Genomic DNA, 27,538 nt, shown 5'->3' with positions numbered 1-27,538 from the left:
ATCCAGGTTCCTGCCTCCTGCAGCAGTGAGTTCCACCGTTTAACTGTGCTGTGTGAGGAAGGACTTCCTTTTAACTGCCCTGACTTTTCCAACCTTCAGCTTCAGTGGATGGGCATGAGGCGTAGAGAGGGAGAAGCCGTTCTGCTACCGCCCAACTTCCGTGTTGCCCCACCGGGCCTCAGGGCCACCCCAGGAAAGGCCCCAAGCCACAGTGTCCTGTCCAGGCCTGTTTTTGGAGAGGTCCCATTCATTCCCTGAGCAGTGGGGCGGAGGATGCTACCCTTTGGAGCTGCAAGACCCAGACACTAGTCAAAACTCACGAGGCCTATGCTCAATTTGCATAGCTTTTCCTGCTGCCATCGGACCGTTTTGTGACGTGCTTCTCTTCCCCTTCTTGGGCTGGAGAGAGAGATGTGCTTGAGACTGCCCTGACAGGAGAGAGGGAGGCTGAACTGGGTAAACTTGCCGGAGATGGAGGAGCCTGGCGCTTTGACGGCCGTGTGTCACCACGGATCCCTGTGTGACCGACGTGTGGGGCCAGCGGGAGAAGGTCAAGGGACTTTGAGCAAGCAGACCCCTCCAGCACGGCCAGCTGATAAGAGGTACAAAGCTCAGAACAACTCCTGGAGGGCAGGGCAAGCGGCAGCTTCCAGGCCACAATGGCTGCGTTGTGCCTCCACTGCCAGAGGCAATGTACCTCTGGATTAAGGTTGCTGGGAATCGCAGGCGGGAAGAGTTGCTGTCGTTGTGCTCAGGTCCTGTTTGGCGGTTTTCCATGTGGGCATCTGGTTGGCCCCTGTGAGAACAGGATGCTGGGCTAAGTGTCCACCCCCCCTCGGCTTGATCCAGCAACTCGGGCTTTCATTGCACTATTTAGACCTTTCTTGAACATTTGAGACTGTTCCACTCAGCACACATCTTTCGGCCTCTCCAAGCTGCCACATTGGGCTGCTGACCACAAAAGGCTGCCACGTTGGTCAGTGTGCGCCAGGGCTCAGTAGCGGAGCACCTGTCCACAGGTTCTCCAGTTAAAAGGCTCTTAGCAGCAAAAGACACACCCACCCCTTCTCTGCCTGAGCAGCTGCCAGTCAGAGAGAGCAGAACCAGGCTAGATGGACAAAGGTTTTGAGTTAGAATATGAAATGTCCATTGTTGCACTGAGTTTGCCAGCAGGACGTTCTAAACAGCGCAGTTGGTACAGCATCTTAATCACAGGGTTGTGCGTTCGAGCCCCCCATTGGGCAAAAGATTCCTGCATTGCAGGGGGTTGGACTAGATGACCCCTTGTGGCCCCTCCCAACTATGATTCTGTGATCTGCAAGGCCTCGTTTTTTGCTTTCGAAGCTGCTGTTTGAGCTGCAGAAAAAGTGAGGGGACATCCTGCCTCGCCGCTACCAATGTCTTTGGGCCCGTTTGGGCCCAATGAAACCAGACATTCCAAATAATAATTTATCCTTAACGAGCCTGTGCAGTGTAGGGTAGGGGTGTTAGACCTGGACCTGGAAAAGACAACAGTTCAAATCCCCTCTCGTGGGCTAGGAAGGGGCCAGTCACCGCCTCTCAGCCTGACCTACACCACAGGGAATTAAATGAGGAAGGATAAGAACCACATGAACCACCTTGAGCTCCTTGTAGAAAAAGGTGGAATATAAACACAATAAATAAAACAGAAATAACACACCTGGACGGTGGTGGCATCAGAAAATAATTTTGCTTTTGGGGGCATTTTGGGCAAGGGGCAGTGACTTAGCCCCTGTGGCATCTGTCCTCTGCTGGGTGTTTGGATAGACTTCCAGGTGAGCCCAGGGCCACAGACTCATCCGAATTCCTAGTTTCTAATCTATACATGTTGTGAAGATGGTTCCTTCTAAGTAGCTCACAGGGTTCAGCAACGGAGTGTGTTTGCGATGCTATATGCATCTGGGGGCTCCAACTTCTTCCTGATATGGGGGTGGGGAGAGGAATCTCCTGCTAGCTAATTAAAGAAAGTAGGTGAGAGTTGGAGAAGCAGGAGAGGAAGGCAGCAGAAATCTGGTGCATCAAAGGGAAACTGCAGCAGATTTGCATCTTCTCTTCCCTGGGGGTTTGTGTGTGTGTGTGTAGATGTAGTTTTGTGTCACAAACAGGGCAGGGGGCCCACACTGCACAACCCCCCCCCCCCCACATTCCCCTGCACCAGCTGAAATCAAGAGCAGCTGTGTACTGTTTCCATGGCCCTTAACTTGGTGGTCTGCTGTGGTCTGGGGGTGGGGGCGTGGAGAGGAGTTAGACACCCATCCTGCAGCTGTGCAGTCCTCCCCCCCCAACCACTGATGAGGAACACACACACATGTGCTTGAGCCACCAAGAGACACAGAGAGAGAGAAACTGGGGGCGGCAAGGGAAGCTCTTTACTCAAGCTCAGTGAAAAGCAGCTGTCTTCTCCACAGGCCCTGGCAAATCGTGGAATCGTTGGAAGAGACCCTGGAGGGGCATCTAGTCCAACCCCCTACAATGCAGTGATCTTTTGTCCAATGTGGGGTTCGAACCCACAGCCCTGAAATTAAGAGTCTGCTTCTCTACAGATGGGAGTGTAGGGGAGTGGGAGGACGTGAAGGGGGTCCCCAGTTTGTTTTTAGACAGCAAGTCACCTCCTGATGCAAACCAGGGTGGAACCATGTGGTATTTGCGTCCCCAGGACTGTGCCCTTGGTAGGGTCCGCCTGACCAATGCCGTTGGAGGCAGGGACATACCTAGGCATTGGCCAGGCTGGACCCTGCTAAGGGCACAGTGACGCAAAAATCACAAAAAAAATTAAGAGAGCCAGCAATTGCCAAAGGTACCAGGGAGAGGGTTGTTGATACAGCTTTTTGTCAAAGGAGCAAGGAAGCCTAGATTTGGCTCTCTGGGTGGTGGATTAGCAACTGGTAGTATGTGGGCCATTACTGGCCAGTGGAGAGGGACGCTTCTCTGGTTTGGAGGGCTGGTTTTTCTTCTGTTGCTGGCAGACCCTCCCCATTTGCCACAAGAACTCTGCAGCTGGATCAGGCCCACGGCCCACCTAGTCCTGACTCCTGCTCTCACGGTGACCCCCCCAGAGGGACCAGAGTGAGCAGCAGCAACTCTCTGCACTTGAGATTCCCCGCGACTGCTACTCAAGAGTCATTTGCTTCTCCTTGCCTTCCGGGTATGCAGCCTGCAGCTGTAGAAAAAGACCCCAGCGCTCCAAACCTGGGGAACAGAATGCTCTCTCTCAATAGCGGGGGGGGGGGGGGGGGGGAGCAAAGTTGGCAGCCCTTCCAAGGCAAAAGAAAGAAAGAGAAAGCGAGGGGAGGCTCAGCCTGCAATAGAAGATAAAGAACCACCCAAACCAGAGAAGCGGCGAAGCGTCCCTCGACGGCAGAGGAGCGGAGGAAAGGAGCGAAGTTGGCAACCCTCCCGAGGCGGGGAGGGGAGGCGGAGAGAGCGCGGGGAGGGGAAGGAGGCGGAGAGGCGTGGCGTTGCCTTGCCTAGGCGAGCCTAAGTCGGCGCTGCACACAATAGGGAGAGGGGTCGCCCGGCAGGACCTGCGAGGCCGGCGGGCGCAGGAGGCGACAGGGGCGGCGCGGGGCCTGCGGAGGCGCCTCTCCCCGGCAGGCCGGCGGGACCATGCCGGGCTTCGACTACAAGTTCCTGGAGAAGCCGAAGCGGCGGCTGCTGTGCCCGCTGTGCGCCAAGGCCATGCGCGAGCCCGTCCGCGTCTCCACCTGCGGCCACCGCTTCTGCGACACCTGCCTGCAGGAATTCCTCAGGTCAGTCCCCGCGGAAGGAGGAGCCGGGCCGGGGCGGCCAGGGGGCGCGATCCGGACGCAGGAAGACGGAGGCGCACGGCCCCTGCGCGCCTCTCCAAAGCGCGCTTGCTTGGAGAGCCCCGCACGCGCGCCCTGGGCGCACCGCGCCGCCACCGCCTCCCCGGCTCGCCTTCTCCTTTGTTCCGCGCCCACTTCATTCCTAGGGAGAACCGGAGGGGGCCCCCACCCGCCTCCCTCGTTGGGGGCTCCCCCCATTTCCCAACACTTGGCTCGGCAGCGGCAAATAGGCCGCTTCTCTGAGCGTGTGCAGAGTGCGGCGGCGCGGAGTCTTGCTGGGCTGCCTCCCTCTCCCACCTCATTCTTTTCCATTGTTCTGCCTGCTGTTGACTCACCTTGAAGGGCCCCTCCTGCCCTCCCCCCCCCGGAAAAAGAGGGGGGTGCCTTCTTCGCGGATGGTCGGCGATGAGCTGAAATAAAGCCTCTGTCTGCAGCGGCAGTCTACCGCGAATTACCTGCTGTTGGGAGCCAACGCTGGGGCCAGTTTGTGGATTTATTGCTGACCTCTGTTGGAAGCGGGATGCTGGGCTAGGTTGCGGGGTGGGGTTGTTTTTGCGGAGGGGTCTGTTTGATCCAATAAGTCTCTTCTGCCTGTTGAAGCCAGCAAGGACTGACGTCTCCTTTCGTCCGAGGGAGACAAGCCAAAGAAAGCATTGCTTTGTGTGTTCTGGGCCTTGGGAAACAGGTTTGGGGGCTGCTGTGAGCCCCCCAGGCGTGGCTGAGGTTTCGGGTTATCTGTCCCTTAACTCCATGATTTGAACCTCTGAATCAGAGTCCGGCACCCACCCAGCAGAGCCCGAGAGCCACAGCTGGGTCCTCAGTGGAGAACCCCACCCCCCTTTTGCAGTAGGCTTAGCTGGATCTGTCTGCTTATAATTAAGGCGGCTTCCGTCTTCCCTTCCTGTTTAAATTCAGGACCATGAGGACTAGTGTCTTGCATTCTTTTTTACGGAAAGGGCCGTAACTCATTGATGAAGCACTTTCTTATTTGTAGCAGACGGACCCAGTCTCAATCCCCGCTGGCATCTCTAGGTCGGGCTGGGAAACCCTCCCTGCCTGAAACCCAGGAGAGTCATTGCTGCCAGCCAGTGCAGACAATACTGAGCTAGATGGATCAGGTGTCTGGTTTGGGGAAGGGCTGTAGCTCAGTGACGGAGCCCCTGCTTTGCATGCAGAAGGTCTGAGGCACAATCCCTAAGTAGGGCTGGGGAGGAAACTTTGCAGAGCCACTGCTGCCAGTCAGTGTCGGCAGACACAGCTGAGCTAGCTGGAATAGCAGTCTGACACAACAGCTTCCCATGTTCCTGTTTAAATAAGCCCTTTTATTTGGAACGATGAGGACTAGCACCTTTATTTCTCAGGAAACTCTGGACAGCTGTTGCTCCCATTGACCCCCAACATTGGCTACATGGGGTAGCAGGAGCCTGGTGGTGTCCAAAGGGCCACATGCTGTTCCCCCGTCCTCTGGGAAGATGAGAATGCTCTTGGCTGGCAAATATTTCTTGATATTTAATCTCAGAAAAAATGCAGGGCAAAGCCCTCCTGAGGCAGCTTCTGAAGTCAACTCAGACAATATAAAAGAATGTTTCAGATATATTCCAAACAACCCAGTTGCAAAGCTATTTCTGTAAGGAAGACAACAAAGAAATAGTAGTAGTAGCAGTAGTAATACGAGAGCCCTCTTCAAATATCTGAAGGGAGCTGTTCAGCAGTGGATCGGATTTGATAGCCATCTGTCAGGGCTCCTTTAGCTGTCATTTCCTGTATTGCAAGAGGGGGTTGGCCTAGATGACCTTTGGGGGTCCCTTCCAACTCTACAATCCTACAAATATAAATAATAATAATCCTGGCCTGCTAGCCAGCTAGCTCCCGCCTTCCCTCTAATTCCCCCCCTAAAGACCACCTAATCCCATTTAGCTCTTGCCCACCCCTGATTTCCCATGGCAATTACAAACATCTGCCTTTCCCCTTCCCTTCCAGTCCAAGGTTCAAGCCTCTCCCGCCGCTCAGGTGCCCTGTGGTCAGGCTGTTCCCTTGACTCTGCAGAGGCGTGACTCTGTATATGTTTGTGTTTAAAGGCAGTAAGTTTTCCCGGATCTCCCTGGGCGTTGAATAGTTAAGTGTTGGGGATCTGGGAGGGGCTGTAGTGACTGATCTCCTCTGCCCACCCCCACCCCAAAAAAGCTGGGGATTCTCTCTTTCTGCCAAGCCCTCTTGTAATAAGATCTCTCTAACTAACAAGCAGGGACTGCTTGTCTGCTTAAGTGAATTTTTCTGGCCTTTGTAGAAAAGCTGCTTTGGGGGGGGGGCAGAGAGGCCTGCGAGGCAGTGGGGGCCCTTGCATGACTGCAAGGGGGGGCGCGGGAGAGGTGCTTAGCATATTGGCACCAAGGTCGCTTTGCAATTTGCCTCCTTGCAGCTTCCCAACAACCCTGCCAGGTTGGCCTTGGCTGTTTGCATTTTAGAGGCAGGGAAGGGAAGAGGAGGCAGTGTGTGAGCCTCATCCAGCACTCCCCCCCAAAAAAAAAACCACACTTCCTGATCTACTCAGAATCTGAGCTTTAGTGGAGAAGGGGGGAAGTTGATAAGCCGCCTGCATTCCTGTAATGTTTAACTTTCTTAGATGTCTGGCATTAACCAGGGATTTGAGGGGAGAAGGACTACAGCTGTTGTGTCTGCAGGTGGGGTGCGGATCAAGCACTGCACCTGGGATTGCTAGTTCAGGGTGCCCTGCAGGCTACTGGGTGGGGGCCCTTCCTCGCCACCCGCTTCACCTGGCTGCCAGGTAGCAGAACAATAGCCAGAGTTTTGGGGTCTGAGCTGAGATGGAAGCAGCTGGAGATACAAAGACCTGCTTGCTCTGTGCTGGGCCCAAAGCTGTGACTAAGTGAGATATTTTGGGGTGTAAATGCTGTGGGCCCCTTTAAATCCTATGCTTAAATTGTACAGGGGTCAGAATGTCTGGATAGGACCAGGGGGAGACCAGCGTTCGAATGCTCACTCAGCTGCGAAGCTCACTGGGTGTGTGACCTTGGAAGCCGGTCACCCACTCTCAGCCCAGCCTACCTCGCAAGGTGGTTGTTGTGAGGATAAAATGGGGAGCAGGAGAACTATGTACACCGGCTTGAGCTCCTTGTGGGGGGGGGAGGTGGATAAAAATACAATAAAACCATATATCTAGAAGACTCCCCCCCCCTTAGGATACATTTGCACGTAGCAGCCAATGAAGGCAAGCTCAGAAGTGTGCCGTGAGCACAAGACCACTCGGCCTGCCCCCGGGAACTGGTATTTGGGGGTGCATTCAAACAGAGACCCCCCCTCCACTTTGGGGACACCGACATGCACAAACCTTATTATTGCTCCAACTTTGCTTGGCACGTAGGCAAGCTTTCGGAGTTTCACCGAACTGTTAGTCAGCCGGGGACCATTCCAGGTGTTCCAGAGAATGAGTGTGTGCGTCTGATCTATGGGCCTACTTATTCACAGAGCGGAAAAGACGCCCGCGAGGCAGATTGACAGCGGCTTTTCCAGTTCAAGAGCCCCGTCCTTGCGTAACCGTTTCCAGAGCGTTGCTGCGAAAACAAAACCCGAGTTCTTGTGCGCACCTTGAAGGCCGGCGAGCCTTTTAAACCCACGGAAAGCCTTTGCTAGAATAAATTTTGTGTGAGTCTCCCGGGTGTGGCACAGGCGTTTGGGTCGGCCTGTGCACTCTGTGTGTGTGTGTTTGGGTCATAGTAGTTTCGTGGGATTTCATAGCCATCTTTGCAAGCCTCCTCTTACCTTGGGGGGTTCAGGTTTTGCATTCCTTTGAGTTCTGCATGTTTCCAACCCTCTCGCGCTGAAGTGTTGAGGCTGAATTGATGCAATACGTTTGTTCTTTTGTTTTATTTACTGCATTTATATCCCGGGTTTTTCTCCAAGGAGTCAAGGTGGCATCCATGGCTCCCCCCTCCCCCCAATTTAATCCCCACAACAACATCCCTGCAAGGTATGTTAGGCTGAGAGAGGCAGTGATTGGCCCCCAGTGTCAAACCCAGTGAACTCTGTGGCGATTTGAACCCTGGTCTCCCAGGTCCTGCTCCTCATCTAGTCCGTACAACAACCCAGCGAGGTAGGTCAGGCTGAGAGTCGGTGACCGGCTCCCAAGGTCACCACTTGAGAGCTTCATGGCAGAGTGGGGGGGGATTTGAACCCTGGTCTCTCCCAGGTCTTTGCCCAATGTTCTGACCACTGCACACTAGCTTTCCGTGAACTGGCGATTTCATAGGGACACTTCTTGTCTCTCTGTCTTTCACAGACACATCCTTCTAACTAAACTTTTCTGCTCCTCTGCAGACACCCTGAACCTTTCCTTTTTGGCTGATCTTTTCCTGGGGTTCTGGGTTCAAGCCTTGCGGAGTGAGGGGATTTGGCTAGGCATGTCTTTGCTTGCCTGGCCCTTGATGCACAACTGTGTGTGAGAGAGAGATAATGAGGCAGACATAAAAGGGTTTTGTGTTTTCAAGAATGCAGAAGGCATTTTTTCTCCCCTGACTTCCTTCATTCCACTGTGGCCTCCCCAGAGAGAGAGCAGATCCATAGGGGGCTGAGGCACACGGGTGTGGGGAGGGGCAGAGTCAAGAGCCCAAAGCCAAGGAGCTGGATTCCACCTTAAGGCTACGAGATCCTGTGCCTGGGACCCCAAAGGGTCATCCAGTCCAACCCACTGAATTGCAGTTGAAATCCTCTTATGGGTTGGGCTTGAGCTTGGAGTCAGGACACAAGAGGGCTTGAAAGAAGGGGGAGAGAAGAAGCCGCCTTTAGATCAAGTTAGATCATTGATCCATCTTGCTCAGTGCCAGCCACACTAACTGGCAGCAGCTCTCTGGGGTTTCCCCCAGCCCTGCCCGGCGATGTTGTCAGGAGTTGAACCCGGCACCTTCTGCGTGCAAAGCTGAAAGTGCTTTGCTTCCTGTACCTTTTAAAAAGAACGCAGGATTCTAGTCCTCAAGGTCGTGAGTAGGAGGCTGGTTTGAACAGGAGCAAAGGAAGATGGTACATAGGTCCAGCTAGCTCCTTACTGCTTACATTGACTGGCAGAGGCTCTCCAGGGTTTCAGGCAAGGGGCACCCCCAGCCCTTCTGCATGCCAAGCAGCTGTCTTGACACCCTGAAGACAGGCGATTGAGCCACCTTGCTGTTCCTACTTGGAAAATGGATGTAATCAGGCTACCTTCCTGGGGTATTTTACCTGGAAGGAATGGTTAGAAATTGATTTTAATGCTCAAAGGAGGGGGGCAGGGTCTCTCTCCCTGCAGAGCTCAGCTCCAGGGGTGCAAAGGGTTAAATCTAGAGGGTCTGGAAATTCCCAAGGTGGGGGGTGCTGCAGATTAATCCCCACCACAGCCTGCTGGGCCCATCACACTTGGCTGGGCAGGGAATGCGCTGAGGCAGCAGCCTGGGAAGGGCAGAAAAACCGGTTCCCCCCCCCCCAACCTTCAGCCATGCAGATGGAGGTCACTCTGCCCCACAGCTGGGCTGCCTGCTCCCTCCAGCTTGCCTTTCAGCAGTTCTCCCCTCCACCTCCATGCTGGCATCGCTCAGGGAGATGCACTCTGCATACACACAGAGGCTTCCCGGGGCCACTTCACCACACCCCCAGGCTGAGCACGGGCAGCATCCTTTGTTCCTATTTCAAGAAGCCCTTAATTTGGAACCATGAGGACTAGAACCTTAGCTGTCTCTTTTATTAAAAAAAAAGGAAAGGGCCATAGCTCTGTGTGCATCCCCACATTTTTTGTGCCCCCTTGCCCCGAGACCCAGCTGGACTTCCAGATTGTGGGGGGCACACCCCTAGGCCAGTGCTCTGTTCCTTCAAGGGGCAAAGTGCTTGGGGAAGGGAGAGAGGAAGCCTACAATTCCCATCACCCCCGACCACTGGTCCTGCTAGCTAGGGATCATGGGACTTGTAGGCCAAAAACATCTGGAGGAAGCCTGCTCTAGTGCCTTTAGCTAGTCCCAAGCCAGTCCTTTTATGCTCAGCCAAGGCTTCCAGTCTCCCCCCCCCCAGTAATTCTTCCAAAAGCTTTGCCCCGATTCCTGCATTGCAGGGGGTTGGACTAGATGACCCGTGGCCCCCTCTCAGCTATGATTCTATTATTCTGCCTGGCTTGCCTCAGAGAGCAAGCTTTTGGGGCGACCTGCCGCCTCTCCGTGCCCCTACCTTCATCACACTCAAGCAAATGTGGAATCAAAGAATCGTGGCGTTGCTTAAAATGTATATAGAAAGTGCAGTGTAAGCGATGGAAGTCAATCAATGAAATTTTATTATTATTTTCATATTGAGATATTTGTAGAATAAACTTGGAAAAAAATCTTCCAACTTTTCTTCTTTTTTCTCTTTATTTTTTCTTGTTCCTTTTTTCTCATATATATATATATATATATATATATATATATATATATATATATATGTGCTTATTTGAAATATATATGTATGCATGTATCCAGCACCAAGGGCCTTCTGGCGGTTCCCTCACTGCGAGAAGTGAGGTTACAGGGAACCAGGCAGAGGGCCTTCTCGGTAGTGGCGCCTGCCCTGTGGAACACCCTCCCACCAGATGTGAAGGAAATTAGCAGCTAGCTTCTTTTTAAAAGACATCTGAAGGCAGCCCTGTTTAGGGAAGTTTTTAATATTTGATGCTGTATTGTTTTTAACACTTGATTTGAAGCCGCCCAGAGTGGCTGGGGAAACTCAGCCAGATGGGCGGGGTATAAACAATATTATTATTATTATCATCATCATCATCATCATCATCATTATCATCTGCAATATTTTGCTTATATTTTGTAACAATTATGTTAAATTTAAAAAATTAATAAGATTTAGAAGAAGAAGAAAAAAAGAACTGTGGAGTTGCAAGGGACCCTGGGGGTCATCTAGTCCAACCCAACCTGCAGCGCAGGAATCCCAGCTGAATCACATCTCTTGGCTGGGGGAGGAGAGGCAGTCGCCCGGCTACATGTGTGTGTTCCTTCCCAGACAGGTCACACCCGCTGCGCCCGCTGGCCGTTGCTGCAAGTTTTTCCTTGCCAAGGATCATAGCTGCTTGGCGCAGCGTGCCCCGGCCAGGGGTGGCCCCAAAGGACCTCTGCGCTTTCCCGTTGGCCGCCAGGCCCTGCTTGGCATGGGAGGGAGAGCAGCATCAGTGGCAGCCGATCTGACGGAGTCGAGCCAAAGCAGTAACTGGCACTGAAAATAAAGCTGCCCGTCTCATAATGCCATTGCACAAACCTGTGGTGCAGCCGCGTTTGAAGCGCCACTGACCGTTCTGGTCGCCTCGCCTCAAAAAGGAGATTGTCGAGTTGGAAAAGGGGCGAGCGAAATGATTGAGGGGAGGGAGCAGCTCCCCTCTGAAGAAAGGAGGCAGCGTTTGGGACCTTTTAGCTTGGAGGAAAGGCGAGGAAGAGGCAACGCGATGGCAGTTTATCCAATTTTGCATGGCATCGAGGAAAGTGGAAAGAGAGAGAAGTTTTCCTCTTTCATAACCTTAGAAGTCGTGGAGGAAGAGTCAGGAGAGGTCAAAGAAAGGACCTGGTCATGCAGGGCGTAGTTAAACTGTGGAACTCACTGCCACAGGAGGGACTGACGGCCACAAACTGGGGTGGCTTTAAATGTGAACTGTGCCAGTTCCTGGAGAAGAGGGCGATGGACAGCTCAGTCAGTCTTGCTTCTGAATGGCAGTTCCTGGACACCGCAGGAGGGGACAGTCGCTCTTGTGTGCGAATCCTGCTTCCTGGTTTCCCTTTGGCTCTCTGGTTGGCCACTGTGAGAACAGGAGGCTGGCCAAGGTGGGCCATTGGCTCTTCTTAGTGATATAAGGATTAGAGACCCAAGGTGTATATTTTTGATTTTAATAACATTTCAGTGTTTCACTTTATTTGCATGTAACTTTTTTTGTTTTTGTTTTAATTATTATTGATACAGCAAGAAAAAAAGAAAAAACACAAATACCAAATTACACACAGGAATGACCATAGACACATAATTTTCTTAATAAACAATAAAACATATATTGGTCTTAACACTAAAGACCCAACCTCCCGTCTATTCCATATTTCGATTTCATATTACTTATTGACAATACACACTTTTATCATAATTAAAATTTTTCTTAATAGATCTAATTCCTTATATCTACCTTGCAACTATTACTGAAGTTCCTCGAATGTTGCAACAGAATTTAAACTACTATATTTATTTTTCAAATATTCTTTGAAAACCTCCCATTTTGAAACAAATTCCTGTTTTGATTATGTAGCGTTTTAGAATGCATTCGGCTTGAATTTGTTGCCTGCGGTTAGTCCCCCTCATGCCATCATCCATTCCCACGTTACCTGACCTTCGAAGGGCAAAGGGGTGTGTTGAACAAGCTCTCCTTAAAGCTCTCGGTGAGACGCAGGAAGAGGAGATGGGGGAGAAACTTACGACGCTGCTCCCTTCTTACTGAAGGTCTGGTTGCCTAGACGCAACTGTCCGATAAGCTGTACGTTGAGACCAAATGTTTTGGGACCTCGCTAGAAAGTTGACGCCAGTGTGGAGTCATGTATCTCAGTCGGTCGAGCATCAGACTTTTAATCTCGGGTCCCACATTGGGCAAAAGATTCTTGCATTGCAGAGGGTGGGACTAGATGACCCTTGTGATCCCTTCCTGTGATTCTGTGATCTTTGTATCTCATGACCTGTAACCTTTCCTGACGTATGTTTAAGAATGCATAGATGTTTTATGACTCTTTGCCGTGTTTGAACTGCTATATAAGCTTTTGTCCTGAAGTGCCCCAGGGCACACCTCTGTTGGCACGTTGGGCTGAGCTCTGTCCTATTGCAATCCAGTCGTACCTTGGAAGTCGAACGGAATCTGTTCCGGAAGTCCACGCGGCTTCTGATTGGTTGCGGGAAGTTCCTGCAGCCAATCGGAAGCCGCGGAAGCCCTGTCGGACGTTCTGAAAGAACATTCAGAAACCGGAACAGTCACTTCCGGGTTTTGATCGTTTGGGAGCCAAAACATTTGAGAACTAGGCTGTTTGAAAACCAAGGTATGGCTGTAGAAATAAATGTTGGGTCCTCCTGGATGCTGGACTTGGAATTAGTTTCCTTGGTTTATTTAAGTGGTGGTGTCTCACCTGCATACCGAACAAAGGGCTGACAAAGTGAATTCTTACATTCTTAAGTTCCAGAAGAATCTCTGCCCCAGGGAGATTACAGTTCATGGCAGACAAAGCTTGAGTGTCATCCCTGCTGCTGATCCATCGTGCCTTCTCTGTGATGGATACATAGGCCCAGTGGAGACCCAGATCCCATGACCCCCCGGGAGCCAAGTTCTCTGCCTGGTCCACAGCCCACTGGACCAGTTGTCCTGCCCGTCATGGGCTCCCTGGCTCAGAGGAGAAGCTGAGGGCAGCGCCGTGCACAAGTGGAGCGACCTGGTGTGCTTGGCGATGCCGTTTGGAGGGGCTGCCAGTGTCGGAGTCCGTGGGTGCAAACAAGAGAGAGGAACTTTGGGCTGGCTGGTGTTTCATTAGGCAAGAGCCACAGTGGCTCCACTCTCCCAGTAAAGTTACTGAGGATCGCAACTGGGGGGGGGTGAGTCTTCCTCCCTCTCTCCCAACACTAGAACTTGTGAAGATGAGCGCTGGAAGGTTCAGGACAGAGAAAAGGAAACCCTTCTTCATGCAGCGCACAGTTAAACTCTGGAACTCCCTGCCACTGGGGCGATGGATACCCACCGTAATGGCTTTCAAAGAGGATCAAATTTATGGAAGAGGAGAAGACTGTGAATGGCTGCAAGCCAGGATGGCTCCACGGTCAGAGGCAGCGATGGTGATGCAGCCTAGGACCCATGTACCTATGGGACCGCCTCTCCTGGTATGCCCCGCGGAGGACCTTAAGGTCCACAAATAACAACACTTTGGAGGTCCCAAGCCTCAAGGAGGTTAGATTGGTTTCAAGTTGGGTCAGGGCCTTTTCGGCTGTGGCCCCGATCTGGTGGAACGCCCTGTCACAAGAGACCAGGGCCCTGCAGGACTGGACATCTTTCCGCAGGGCCTGCAAGACAGAGCTGTTCCGCCTGGCCTTTGGTTTGGACTCAGTCTGACCCATATGTTTCCCTCCCCTTATGGTCTTGATTTATCGGCTACTTTAAAACGAGGCTGCATTTTAAATTGCATTTTAACCTGTATTTTAAATTGGTTTCCCCCTTCTCTCTTTCTCCTGTTTTTACTGTGATTTTATTGGTGTTAGCCGCCCTGAGCCTGGTTCTGGCCGGGGAGGGCGGGGTATAAATACAAATTATTATTATTATTATTTTATTATTATTATTATTATTATTATTATCCCTGTTGCTGGAAGCTGCAGGAAAGGAGAGAATTGCTCTTGCGCCCGAATCCTGCTTGTGGGTTTCCCACTGGGGTATCTGGCTGGCCCCTGTGAGGACAGGATCCTGGACTGGGTGGGGCCCCCTTTGGCCTGATCCAGGCGTCAGGCTCCCCTCCATCCTGCCGCAGTCTCACGTCTTGTTCTGGTGTGAAGCAGCTCTTTTGTCTCCTGGCCAAACCACAGACAAGGGCTTGGCTCTCTCCCTTCGCTGGCAGCCTCTTCTCGGATCCAGCCCCCAGCAGCTGCCTGGTTTTTCCCACAGCTGCCACCCCTGGTTTCAAGTTTCCTGGAGCCGGCAAAGTTGTTTTTCATCATCTGTCGGGCCGGCTTTGTTTCAGCAGCCATGACACAGCCATAAGCAGTCCTAGAATCAGAGCGTTGGAAGAGGACCCCTAAGGTCTTCTAGTCCAACCACCTGCCCTGCAAATCGGAATATTGTGAGAGCCATGCCAGGTCAGAGTTTTGGGTTTGGCGAGTAAAGAGGCAACACGACGGGAAATTTATGAATGGAGGATGCGAAGAGAAAAAAACTCTTCTCATAACACCGGAACCATGAATGCTGGAAGATCCAGGAGAGGGAAAAGGAAGGAATTAGTCACGTAGCGCGGAGTTCAACTGTGGAACTCCCTGCCACAGGAGGCAGAGATGGCTGCCAACCTGTGTGATAGGAATTTTGAGGTCTTAGATATATGTTAAATGTTCATAAGTGTACCAACCAAGCACTTACATAGATCAGCACAGGAAGGCCAACCTGAACCCATTTTGATTCCCAAACTGAGCAAATGTTTTTCTGCAAGGTCAAAGGAAAATGGAAAAGCCTCCCCATTGTCTTTTCCTTCACAAATCCTGTCTTAAGGGCACATTTGGCTCAGGAACTAAGTATTTATCATTGCAAAAGACTGGCCAGGCAATCCAATCAAGTGACCATTAAACCGGTAACCTGGCAGACAGGAGGTAAACAAAGCACTCAGATTTCTGCTGTAGTCCGCCCTTTCTGTGATGTAGGTATGATGTATCGGGGTGGTGGTCTTGGGTTATACCCCTTCTGTGATGTATGTATGATGTTTCTGGGGGTGGTCTTGATCTACAGGGTGGCAATTTCAAAAGTCTATATAAGGGCTTGCACACATGGGTTCTGGTCACCTCAGACTTGCTGCAGTAGCAAACATTTTTAAAATGTAGTATTTTTGTTTTGTTTTGCTTTGAATGTGTCTGGTTGACCACCGCTTAGTTCAGATGCCAGGAGCACCCCAACAGACTCCCAATTTGTGCCTAGCCAGCAGGCGTAGTGGTTAGCGATGGATTATAGGACTCTGGGAGACTGGGTGCGAATCCCCACTCTGCCCATCTGGAAGCTCGCCAGGGCAACTTTGGGCCTTCTCAGCCTGGTCTCCCTCACAGGGTTGTTGTGAAATGGGGAGAGAGTCCTGTGGGGCAGCCCCCCAAGATCCTTGGTGCGAAGGTGGGACGTATAGGTGATAACAAATAGGTCAGAGTGACCGTTTTTCAAATACACAGCACGAATTTACCTCTTATACAAATATTGCGGCACAGTATATGCAAATATCTGGCTTATTTAAAACTATATAGAACCTTTATTCTCAAGAATAATGGAGCTCACAGGTGCAGAATACTTTTTTGAATATTAATCCTCCCTGTAAAAGGAATTGTACAAGTTGATATTTATTTATCCTTTTGGAGCTTTGCTGTATCCTTGTACTTTTGTCCTTCCAGCCTGTGACGCTTTATGGTTTAATTCTTTCTTTTCTTCTGTTTTGTGTGCACTTTTTGTTGCTGTTAACACTTTTTAAAAACCCCACACAGATCAGAGAAAATAAAGGAAATCCCTGTTAGAGAGTGCTTGGGTGGGGGGAGTGTATTAGGAAACATCTCACGAGACAGTTTGGAGCCGGGGTGGCCTAGTGGTTAAGAGTCTCGGACTAGGACCTGGGAGAGACCCGAGTTCGAATCCTCACTCAGAAGCCAGACCTTGGAAGCCAGTCATGGCCTCTCAGCCTGCCTTGTTGGGTGGATTAAATGAGGAGCGGGGAGAACTTTGTAGGCCACCTTGAGTTCCTTGGAGAATAAAGGTAAGCTATAAATGCCCCACTTTGGCCCCTGGGTCTCCATTTCCTCTGCAAGCCGGGACTGGAGTGTTAACTTTGCAGGGCCCCCGTGGCGTGAAGCTGAGGGGTGACACACGGTGGGAAATGGGGCAGGGCTTGGCCTGACAGATGTGACACTGGGATTAGCAGGATTTGGCCCTCTTCCCGGCTCGCTCTTGCTTCCGCCTGGTTGCTCCCGACTATTGAGGTTTGTTTGTTTTAGTCCCCCCCCCCCAACCACCACCCTTGCGTGCCACTCCTGGGGCTCTGCTGCCGACGCGGCAGGTGGTTTATGGGGCCGGCTGTGTCCCCCCACCGAGCGAGGATTTCAGACAGATGGAAGGGATTAGAGGAGCCCGGCTGCTTCCTCTCCCTGGCAGAGACCTCCCCAGGTAAAGAGGCAGGGAGCGTTTGCCACAAGAGTGGTTTCGGGAGACTTTCAGAAAGAATTTTTCCTTCTGTTAGGTCCATCAAGCTCAGTGATGCCTGCACTGACTGGCAGCAGCGAATCTCCATGGTTTCAGGCAGGGGGACGTTTGCCAGTCCCTGTGTATTATTATATTTCATTTCATTTATAAATGATTGTAAAGGGGGGGGAGAGAAGTGGTTTACGAAAAGGATAAACCTGTAAAATTATCACTTAGGGAAAATTTGACAACCGTAGCTGAAGACAACTCGAAAAGTTAAAATAGCCATAGACTGAAAAGCAAGCGAGAATGTTTTGAGCTGCTACAGGGAATGGGCTTGCCTTGTATAATAGGCAGGGAGTTCCAAAGTGCGGCTGCTGCTCCCCTAAAAGACTTGAGTTCTTGCAAATGTGGAACGGGCATTGTGTGGCACCCGTTAACAGTGCCAGTTTCGCCAATCAAAGCGGGTGCGTGGGCACAGATGGGAAGGGTGGTCTCTACTGGGAGATGCTGCTAGGAATTGAACCTTCTGCATGCAGAACACGTGTGCTAACACTGGCCCTTCACCCCGATAAAATAAGATCCCATTCCTCATGTTTCCAAGGAAAGTAATAACTTGTGCAAAATGAGAACAAATTGGTGAATGTGTTTTTATTGGCATGACATATGTGGGAGATGGCTGGTTTTGTAGTGGGGAATACAGACTATTAAGGGGGGAGGAGCTTAATTGGAAGAGCCATTGGCTGAGCTGCTGTGATGTCACAGAAGCTCCTGGGATGGTCAGCTTCTCAACCTCTTCCTTTTCCTCCTGCAGTGAGGGGGTCTTCAAGTGTCCAGAGGACCAGCTGCCCCTTGACTACGCCAAGGTGAGTGCCCCCCACCTAAGGAACCCCTTCCTTCTACTAGCTGAAACGTTGGTAGGCACTGAGGGCTACAGGGGAGGCCCTATTCCTCTCCCCCACTTGCCTCCCTCTCTCCTCGCCTAAAGACACCTAGTTTGTACAGTAAAATCCATATTTAAAAAGTTAAAAATTAACCGTTGTGGAAAGATACTATTCTTAATTGCCTGGCAGAATAGAAGCGCTTTCGTCAGGCATTTAAATGTTAGAACAGAAGGTGCTTCTTGTCAGTCACGAGAGAGAGAGAGAGAGAGAGAGAGAGAGAGAGAGAGATTGTATGAATAATAATAATAATAATAATAATAATAATAATAATTTTTATTTATACCCCACCCTCCCTAACCAAGACTGGAATCAGGGCGGCTAACAGCAAATATAAAACAATTGTTTGAAATACAACTTGAAAACAAGATTAAAAGACAACATTAAAATGCAGCCTCATTTCAGCAGAAACTCAAAAACTTTTTGGGGTATAAAAACGTCGAGTCTTCACCAAGGCTAACTAGCCAGACTGGTCCTATGTGGGCCAGAAAAAAGCCAGGGAAGTCCCCAAGTAGGGGTTCCATCACAGAAGGAAAGAGGAAAAAAGAATATATATAAATACTTTTAAACAAATAAATGGATCAATGAAACAAAGCACTCTGCATGTGGTGGGTTCTGCATTCAAAACTCATCTCCTGCTGCCCCTTGAAAGCTGCCCCATGTTTTGTATTTTGTATTGTATTATATTATATCCATTGAAATACCAAAAACCCACAGAACCCTTTTTATGTACGCAGCCACAGTGGCTAGGATTTTAATAGCAAAAAATTGGAAAGGCGGCTTAATCCCCAATGGCAAGTGAACTTGCGAAAATGACTGGGAGAATAAGAGGAGACTTAAACCAGAAAGTCAACAAAGATTGGATAATATTGAAAGAATACCTTAGAAAGTAGAATCATAGAATCATAGAGTTGGAAGAGACCACAAGGGCCATCGAGTCCAACCCCCTGCCAAGCAGGAAACACCATCAGAGCACTCCTGACATATGGTTGTCAAGCCTCTGCTAGTATGATAATGCAAATCTCTTGACAGATTTGAAGTATAAGGAAACTATAAAAATTTCTTTTGATAAGTAACAGAAAAATAATAATAATGAAGTGCGTATAGATTAATAAAGTGTAAAAAGTACAATGAGATGAATCGGAAGTTAATGATATGTTGTTAGTTAGTGTCTCTGTTTGTTTCTGTGGGGGGTTTTTTGTCCTGTTTATGTTATGTGTAAATTGTTTTGTAATAAATAATTGTTTTAATCAAAATAAGGAAAGAATTCTGTCCTGCAGGTGCTTTTTTGCGTCTCATATTTCCCCCTTCCTTTCCCAGATCTACCCAGACCCCGAACTGGAGGCTCAGGTCCTGAGCTTGACCATCCGGTGCATCCACAGCGAGGAGGGCTGCCGCTGGAGCGGGACCGTCCGCCATCTGCAGGTGAGGAGACAGGCTGGAAAAACCAGGGATGGGGAGCCCTCAGCCCTCCTGGTACTGGTGTGGTACGGCGCTCGTCTTCCCTTGACCTAATGTGGTCCATCCCTTAAAAAGTAAGGTTAAGGTTGTAGTCCTCATGGTTTTGAATAAAGCATTGTGGATCAGAGAGCTGGGCTTCAGTCCTTAAAAATAAGGTTAAGACTGTAGTCCCCATGGTTCTGGACCACAGAGCTGGGGCCCATTCCTTAAAAAGGAAGTTAAGATGGGTTTGGGTTTTTTTTTAGGTTTTTATTTATACTTTCCCAATTTCTACATTTCATTAGTTTTACAATCAGTTTGACATTCCAGCATTTGACTTCCTTCCCCCTCTTTTGGCGGTTCCTTAACTTTATTTCTTAATATCTGCTGCATATCCAAGTTTGTTTAACTTACTCATTTTATTATCTACTGTAGATATATACTCTTTTAAAACTGCAGGTTATTACACTAATCCTGCTAATGTTTTTATCTGTTTACAATTTATCTGTAAATATTCAATCAACCATTTCCATTCTTTTACAAAAAGTTTGTTATCTTGATTTCTTCTTCTTCCGGTGAGTTTCGCCACTTCTGCATTATTCCATAAGTTTCTGTATCCATTCCTCCTTTGCTGGGACATCTTTTTAACAATTTTGGGCAAGTGACATTCTTGCTGCTGTAGTAGCAGACATGAATAAATTTCTGTACAATTCAGGTAGTTCTTGCCCTACAAGTCCTAAAACTTTTAGGAAGTTAAGATGATAGTCCTCATGGTTCTGGGTTAAGGGTTTGAAATAGGATCTCTTCGGCAGAGTCAGACCATTGGCCTGTCTAGCTCAATATTGCCTACACTGGCTGGCAGCAGCCCTCCACGAAGGGTATCTTAGCTGAGACCTTCCTGGGAATCAAACCTGGTGGCCCTCGCTTCCCTGACCTGTGTGAAGAGGGCTGCGGAAAGGAAGAAGTTTTCTGGCTGACCCCCCCCCATCCTGCTCCCCCCCCCGTCTTGCCCAGGTGCACCTTGGGACGTGCAGCTACAACGTGGTGCCCTGCCCCAACCGCTGTGGGGCCAAGCTGAGCCGCCGGGACCTCCCGCCCCACGTGCAGCACGACTGCCCCCAGCGCCACCTCAAGTGCGAGTTCTGCGGGGCCGACTTCACAGGGGAAGCCTACGAGGTGAGCAGGCGGGGCCGGAGGGGCGGGGCTTGGGAAACGGGGCGGGGTCTCTTGGCCGTGGGGCAGCCGGGGCATCCATGGAGCAAAACTTTGGGGTCCGTTTCCGTTGTCAGGATAGATCCTTGTCCAAAAGGCACCTGCCTCAGGCCACCTGCCAGCCCTGCTGAGCTGCTGCCATTGGCTGAGCTGCTGTGATGTCACAAAGCTCCTCGGAATGTCAGGGGCATCTAAGAGGTGAGGGAAGGCTTAGCATTAGAATGGGGAGACAAGGACAGGTTGTGAGGTTGGTTTGTTTTGTAAGGGGGGAGAGGCCAGTTGGCTGAGATTTAGCCCAGAGAAAGAGGAGGGGCTCTTTGACTTCCAGAAGTCCATTCGACTTCCAAATTTATTAAATCCATTTTTAATATTATTATTTTTAATTCATTAAAATGTCACAATGCAGTGCTTGGAGCTTGAGGTCCTGTCTGTATGTTTACTTTCTGATTTTCAAGTCAAGCAAATGGTCAGAAAGACAAAACAGGTCTATGTCTGTGCTGCTGTCAATAACTGTCATGCAGTGATTTGCTATTGTGTGCTTTTAATGAATTTTTTAAAATGGATTTAATAAATTTTTATTCGTATGTTTTCACTGCCAGCATGCCAGTAATCTAACATATATTTAAACGTAAATAAATGGGGGTGGGGCCAGAAAACCAGGGAGAGATCCTGAGCTACAGACCTTCGCCTAAAAAAAAATAAGAATAATTGAGATTTCTGGTCCTCATGGGCCTCAGTTAAGGAACACAGGAAGCTGCCAAATGCTGCCAGACCTTTGGCCCTCCTAGCGAGGTGTTGTTCACACTGACCGGCAGCAGCTGTCCTGGGTTTCAGGCCGGGACTCTGCCCCAGCGCTGCCTGGAGATGGTTTGAACCTGCCAAGCAGCTGTTCTGCCCTTGAGCTGTGGCCCTTCCCGCAAAGAGAATGCCCAGGCAGGAGGGGTCCTTCTGGTGCCCCCTCCCTCCATATTAACCCCATGAGCTCTCCCCCTCTTCCCCACCCCACCAGAACCACCAGGGCCTCTGTCCCCAGGAGAGCGTCTACTGTGAAAACAAGTGTGGCGCCCGGATGATGCGACGGCTGCTGTCTCAGCACATGCTCTCTGAGTGCCCCAAACGCACGCAGCCCTGCGGCCACTGCAGCAAGGAGTTCCTGTACGACACCATCCAGGTGGGACCCGGGAGAAGGCGGGACCTGCGCCAGGGGCGCCGGGGGGGCGGGAGGACCAGGGTAGCCCTTGGCAAGCTTCAGAACGTAGCAGAATGGCTTCTTTCCCTTTCCCTTTAATTTGCTCTTTTTAATAATAATAATAATAATAATAATTTTATTATTTATACCCTGATTTCCCCAACCACTCTGGGCAGCTTACAACATTTCTAAAAACATCAAGCATTATAAACCTCCCAATACAGGGCTGCTTTCGTTTCCTTATTTACATTAGTTTTCCAAATCTTTCTGTATTATGAATTTAGATTCAGATAGGAAGCTGTGTTGGTATGACACAGACGAAATAAATTTTAAAAATTGTCCAGCAAACTTAGTTGGTCTTTAAGGTGCTACTGGACAATTTTTATTTTTTTTTAATTTATTTCATTGTATTATGAAAAACTTTAATAAAAAAACTTTAATAAAAAAATCAAGCATTAAAAAGCTCCTAATACAGGGCTGTTTTCTTTTTCTTATTTATATTAGTTTTCCAAATCTTACTGTATTATGAAAAACCTTAACAAAAATCTTGCATCAGGATTTAGTAGAACTGTTAATAGAGTCGGGAGGGCCCCCCAAGGAGCATCTACTCCAACCCCCTGCAGTGCAGGATTTGCAGCTAAAAAAACCTCCCAAGAATCCTAGAATTGCAGAGCTGAAGAGGGACCCCCCCCCCCCGGGTCACCTAGTTCTCTAGTCTACCCCCTTGCAAACTGTCTTGGAGTTTGTCTGAATCCTCTTCCTCCGCTCCCCCAGAACCACGAGTATCAGTGCCCGCGTTACCCCGTGCCTTGCCCGAACCAGTGTGGGGTGCCCAGCATCGCCAGGGAAGACCTCAGTGGGCACTTGAAAGAGAACTGCACCACGGCACTGGCGCTCTGCCCCTTCAAGGAAGCTGGCTGCAAGCACCGGGTAAGGCCTTCCTCCTCCCTTCGCGCAGCCTTTCCTTTACTGCTGTGCCTGCCCCTCGACCCAGTCTCACTCTCTGACAAGGCCGGGCATCCAAATCCCTTTCCGCTGCGGCACAAGCTCTTTCAGAGTTACTGCCGTGTTATTTTCAGAGTCATCGCCATGGCCAGCTCTTCCTCACAGGGTTGTTGTAAGTTTAAGGGGGAGAGATGTGTACACTGCCTTCAGCTCCGAGGGGGGAATGTAATAACAGAGAATGAGAGGGGTGATTTTAAAAGGGGGCAGGTTTTCTGAAATGGGGAGGTCCATTTTTGAAAACTTTTATCCAGTTTTCTGAGTCCCCAGAAGCAATTTTCCTTATTTTAGCAATGGGTGCCCGGTGTCTATTTTATTTGTGGGCATTATCAGTTAACTAGAAGGGTTTTTGAGGACTGTGTTAAAGCCAGCAGATCATTGCAGGTTTGGAACAGGTCCTCCTTCACCGCAGGGCTGTCGTTGACTTGTTGGACCTCGCTGCTGCCTCAGGATGTGTCTTACAATGGCCGTAGGCTGAGAGGGCTTTTTATAAAGGGGGGTTAGACAAATTTCTGGAAGAGGAAGAGGCAATCAAAGGCTGCTTGGTGTGGAGCCTCAGTGGAGCCTCCAGGATGCAAAGCAGTCTACCTCTGAATGCCAGATTCTGGGGCAAGTGAGGAGAAGGCAGCTGCTTGGCCACTGGAGGAAACGAGAGGAGACTGGCTGCTGGATAACAACCCTCAGAGTGGTTTACAAAGAGAATAAAACAATAAAATTATCATTAAAGCAGCTCTTTAAAACACCCCAAAGATAAAAACAACAACAAACTAGAAACAAGTTAAAACTTGTCCCAGCTTTCTAAACATCTGGGTAGGCTTGTTTAGACAAAAATGTCTCCAGCAGGCACCGAAAAGAGGACGGCAAAGGCTCCTGCCTGATATCAATAGGCAGGGAGTTCCAAAGTGCAGGTTCTGCCACACTAAAGGACCAAGTTCTTATAAATGCAGAAGGGGTCTCACGTGGCAGAGGTGACAATTCTGGTTCTCCCAATCGAAGAGGCCTAGATGGGGTCAGCGGATCTCACAGGCAAATTGGCCCCAAGTTGTTAAGGGCTTTGTATATTAATAGCAAGGCCTTGAACGTGGCCCGAAAGCAAGTGCAGTTCTCTGAGCGCAGGAGTTAAGTGCCAACAAGGCCTCCCTCCTGAGTCAGCAATCGGGCTGCAGCATCCTGCACCGACGGCAGCTTCCAGATCAGTTGCGTGGGAAGCCCCGCCTAGAGCTCATTGCAGTAGTCCAGTGCTGAAGTCCCTGCGCAAGAAAGGCAGGAGAGGGAAGCTGTGGCCAGAATCTTGGCTGGCTTTGAAAGAGGACTAGGCAGATCCAGGGAGGAGGAGAAGGCTGTTGATGACCACCAACCAGTCAGAGGCAGATCCTGCTTGCAGGTTTCCCATAATAGGCATCTGGCCGGCCACTGTGCGAATGGGAGGCTGCGCTGGCAGGGCAACTGGCCTGAAGCAGTGAGCTGTTCTTACATGCAGGTTGGTCTTGTGTTCGAATCCTGCTTGCGGAATTTCCTCCAGGGGGGCATCTGGTTGTGAGAAGAGGCTGGGCTGGGTGGGCCCTTGGCCTGATCCTGCCCGGGCTCCTCTTCTTACCCTTGACCCAAACTACAGAATTCAGCGCTTGCTTTTGTCCAGTTTCCTAGTCCTCGTGATTCTGTAAGGATCGGGGGGCCGCTGCCCTGATCCCAGCAGGCTGGCCTCTCGTTCTTACGATGTCCCCGGTCTCTCTCCCCCTCCCCGCAGTGCCCCAAGCTCTCCATGAGCCGCCACCTGGACGAGAGCACGAAGATGCACCTGGGCCTGATGTGCACCCTGGTGGCTCGCCAGCGGCAGGAGCTGGGGGACCTCCGCCGCGAGGTGGAGGAGCTGGCGGTGGGCAGCGAGGGGGTCCTGATCTGGAAGATCGCCGACTACGCCCGCAAGCTGCAGGAGGCCAAGGCCCGCAGCAACTTTGAGTCCTTCAGCCCCCCCTTCTACACCCACCGCTACGGCTACCGGCTGCAGGTCTCGGCCTTCCTCAATGGGAACGGCAGCGGCGAGGGCAGCCACCTCTCGGTCTACATCCGCGTCCTGCCCGGCCAGTACGACAACCTCCTGGAGTGGCCCTTCGCCTACCGGGTCACCTTCTCCCTGCTGGACCAGAGCGACCCCTCGCTCTCCAAGCCGCAGCACATCACCGAGACCTTCCTGCCGGATCCCAACTGGAAGAACTTCCAGAAGCCCGGGGCGGGGCGCACGTCCCTGGACGAGAGCCTGCTGGGGTTCGGGTACCCCAAGTTCATCTCCCACGAGGACATCAAGAAGCGCAACTACGTGAGGGACAACGCCGTCTTCATCAAGGCCTCGGTGGAGATCCCACAGAAAATCATCTCCTGAGCGCCTTCGTCCCCGGAAAGACGGGATTAAATCTGTTCCTGCTTTGCAATGGGTCAGACTGGATGAGCCTTGGTGCGCCCTTGAAACTCTACAAGTCTGTGATTATACGGTTCCCTGGAGGTCTTTTAAGAAGAGATTTTTTGGGTAGGGGGGTTCTCTAGCTGTGATTCCTGCATTGGACTAAATGGACCCTGGAAGTCCCTTCAGACTATGATTCTCCAGAGTGCTGCATCAGAGTTTTGCATCTGAAAATATTGTACTCTTGTCTTGCCCAACTTGCCCTTTGTAGTCCTGACCTCTGGATTGATTCTCAGCCTCCCCCCTGCCCCCAAATGGTGCTAACTTGCTACAGCTGAAGGAGGAAATCCTGCCTGCCTTGAGACCATCTCCTCCCCCCCCCCCCCCGCCAATGCAGCTGGGCTGCCTCTGTTTTCCTCCCCCCAAAAAATAATAATTCCTCAGCTCTTCTTCCAGAGCATCCTGCCCTGGTCTTTGTCCTTTGGGTCTTGGCTTCAAGAGGCAGGAAGAACGCTTGACCCTTTCTCCACGACAAACGGCAGGATTGGCTTTGGGGTGTTCGGGGGGGGGGTCCCCCAGTGAGAGAGAGAGCTCACTGGGGCTTTTGGCTTTGTGATGGGCCAGTCTTCCACCAGATCCCTCCTTCTCTCCCCACACCAAAAAAGCCAGCTTTCCTAGCCATAGTCCTGGGAAGAATGTGTCCCTAAATGGGGGCCTGTCTATCTGTCTGTCTTTCTGTCTGTCTCCCTCGGTGGTCTCTCAGGGATGCCCTGCAGTCGCTTTGGACGGACACTTGAGGAGGTCGAGGCCCCTTCTACCTTCCAGGTACGGCCACTGGCCAGCATCTCGAGGCTACTGACCCCAATAATCTTCTCTCCTCGTGCCTGGACCCCTTTGCCGCCCACTCAGTTGCCTGGATCAATCTCCTGTTTAGTGGGGGGAGCAGTAGGGCAGGGAGAGGCCCCCCTGCCCCCCTACTCCATCACAGAGCCATATTTTGTACAGGGAGCCCCAGAGTCTTTGAGTGGATCTGGTCCTCCTTCATCCTCTGTCCTGTTTTTGGAATCAGTTTTCTCCCGCAGGGGTGTTAGGGAGGAGCAGCTACGATTTCTGCTCCTGACTTCCTTTCTCTGCCTCTCTCTCATTCTCTCTGTGTGTGTTTTTTTTAAATAAACAATTTCGTGTATTTATTAACCAGGCTCTTCTTCCTTACGTGAGGGTGTTATTCTGCTTGCTGACTCTGAAAGGTCTGACTTAGGCAGGGGTTCCCAAACTTTTTTTGGCAGCTGGGGTGGGGGTGAAAACTCAGCTTCAGTGCCCCCTACCCTGAAAAAAGCATTGTTCAGAACAGTGGTCTTATTATCCACTGAGGAGGATAATAAGCACCATAAAATTTAAAACGGTCACAATTAATTGCACATTTGCTCAAAATCCAGTTAAAACTATTTAGTTTAATTAAGTCGACAGAACAGATGAAGTTGATCCGGTAATACCAGCTTGTCAAAGTCTGAGAGGCATTTATACTTCCAGCTGACCCCTTGCCTCTGAGCTCCCACCAAGGTCATCCCACTGCCTCCCCCCCCCCCCGGAGGCAAGACACATCCACTTTAGAAACCACCACACTAGATGGCCTTTGCTGGGTGGCACTGTGGGTTAAACCCCAAAGCCTAGGACTTGCCAATCAGAAGGTCAGCGGTTCGAATCCCCACGACAGGTGAGCTCCCGTTGCTCGGTCCCTGCTCCTGCCAACTTAGCAGTTTGAAAGCACGTCAAAGTGCAAGTAGATAAATAGGTACCACTCTGGCGGTAAGGTAAACGGTGTTTCCGTGCGCTGCTCTGGTTCGCCAGAAGCGGCTTAGTCCTGCTGGCCACATGATCCGGAAGCTGTACGCCGGCTCCCTCGGCCAATAAAGCGAGATGAGCGTGGCAACCCCAGAGTCGTCCGCAACTGGACCTCATGGTCAGGGGTCCCTTTACCTTTACCTATGACTCGCCAGTGGGGGGGGGGAGCTCTCATAGTCGCACTGTACCCCACCCCCTTGTGCTGCATGGGGGGGGCAGCCCATTTAGCTCCCAGCAGTAAAGGGAGCTGCCTCCAGTCCTTGCACATACACAAAACACACTTGGCGTGCAGACGGTTCAATCCCGGGGGGCTGGGAGAGTCACTGTGGAAAGCTGTTGCCAGTCAGTGTAGACAACACTGGGCTAGATGGACTGGCAGTCTGGGAGAAGGCAGCTTCCCGTGTTCCTAATTCTCCCTCTGCAGCTTTCTCCAGCTGTGTGTTGAGGAATTGGGGAGAGGGGGCCAGCCATGTTCCCAGCTCCTCCGCGCTGCCCACTGTTGCTGCTGCCTTGGGGCTGGGAGATTTTCATCCTGCTCCTTAAATTACAGAACCTCCTTGGGCTGTGATTTCCTCCTGGTTTTGTCCCAAGGGGCCGCAGGCCGGCAGCGGTGGTGCCAGGCAATAACTGCCTTTGTGGTCTTTGGTCTTCTAATTCTGGAAATGGCAATTTAATTCCAAATATATCACGCTGTGTTTTGAGCTGCTGCTGCAATGTGTGGGTTTCTTGGGCCTTGGAAATGCAGCCAGCCAGCCAGCCAGC

The 27,538-nt window shown here is 50.9% G+C and overlaps 1 protein-coding gene across 3 annotated transcripts; it reads left to right on the top strand.

Annotated features, from left to right (window-relative positions):
* The first annotated feature begins 423 nt into the window (after nt 1–423).
* On the top strand, nt 424–26,128 carry TRAF4 (TNF receptor associated factor 4). Of its 3 annotated transcripts, none has more exons than XM_081844220.1 (7): nt 424–602; nt 17,567–17,618; nt 19,014–19,118; nt 20,148–20,309; nt 21,355–21,516; nt 22,309–22,464; nt 24,284–26,128. In XM_081844220.1, the coding sequence occupies exons 1-7, from the start codon at nt 472–474 to the stop codon at nt 24,914–24,916; spliced, it is 1,401 nt and encodes a 466-aa protein (XP_081700346.1). In that variant the 5' UTR covers nt 424–471; the 3' UTR covers nt 24,917–26,128. The 3 variants fall into 3 exon arrangements, with proteins under 3 accessions (XP_081700346.1, XP_081700345.1, XP_081700344.1); XM_081844219.1 differs by lacking the exon at nt 424–602 and adding an exon at nt 3,490–3,770; XM_081844218.1 differs by lacking the exon at nt 424–602 and having other exon boundaries at nt 15,720–17,618.
* Nucleotides 26,129–27,538: the final 1,410 nt, after the last annotated feature.

Source organism: Podarcis erhardii, assembly GCF_964252035.2.
Source record: "Podarcis erhardii genome assembly, chromosome: 16".
Taxonomy (NCBI): Eukaryota; Metazoa; Chordata; class Lepidosauria; order Squamata; family Lacertidae; genus Podarcis; species Podarcis erhardii.
The sequence above is the reverse complement of the archived record's forward strand: the minus strand, read 5'-3'. Positions and strand labels throughout refer to the sequence as shown.

What these genes read in the sequence shown, in the direction of transcription:
- TRAF4 (XM_081844218.1), top strand. Translation starts at nt 17,412, where the DNA reads ATGACATATGTGGGAGATGGCTGGTTTTGTAGTGGGGAATACAGACTA. An exon ending in TCACAGGGGAAGCCTACGAG is followed by an intron (nt 20,310 to 21,354) that starts GTGAGCAGGCGG and finishes CCACCCCACCAG; the next exon opens with AACCACCAGGGCCTCTGTCC. An exon ending in TCCTGTACGACACCATCCAG is followed by an intron (nt 21,517 to 22,308) that starts GTGGGACCCGGG and finishes CCGCTCCCCCAG; the next exon opens with AACCACGAGTATCAGTGCCC.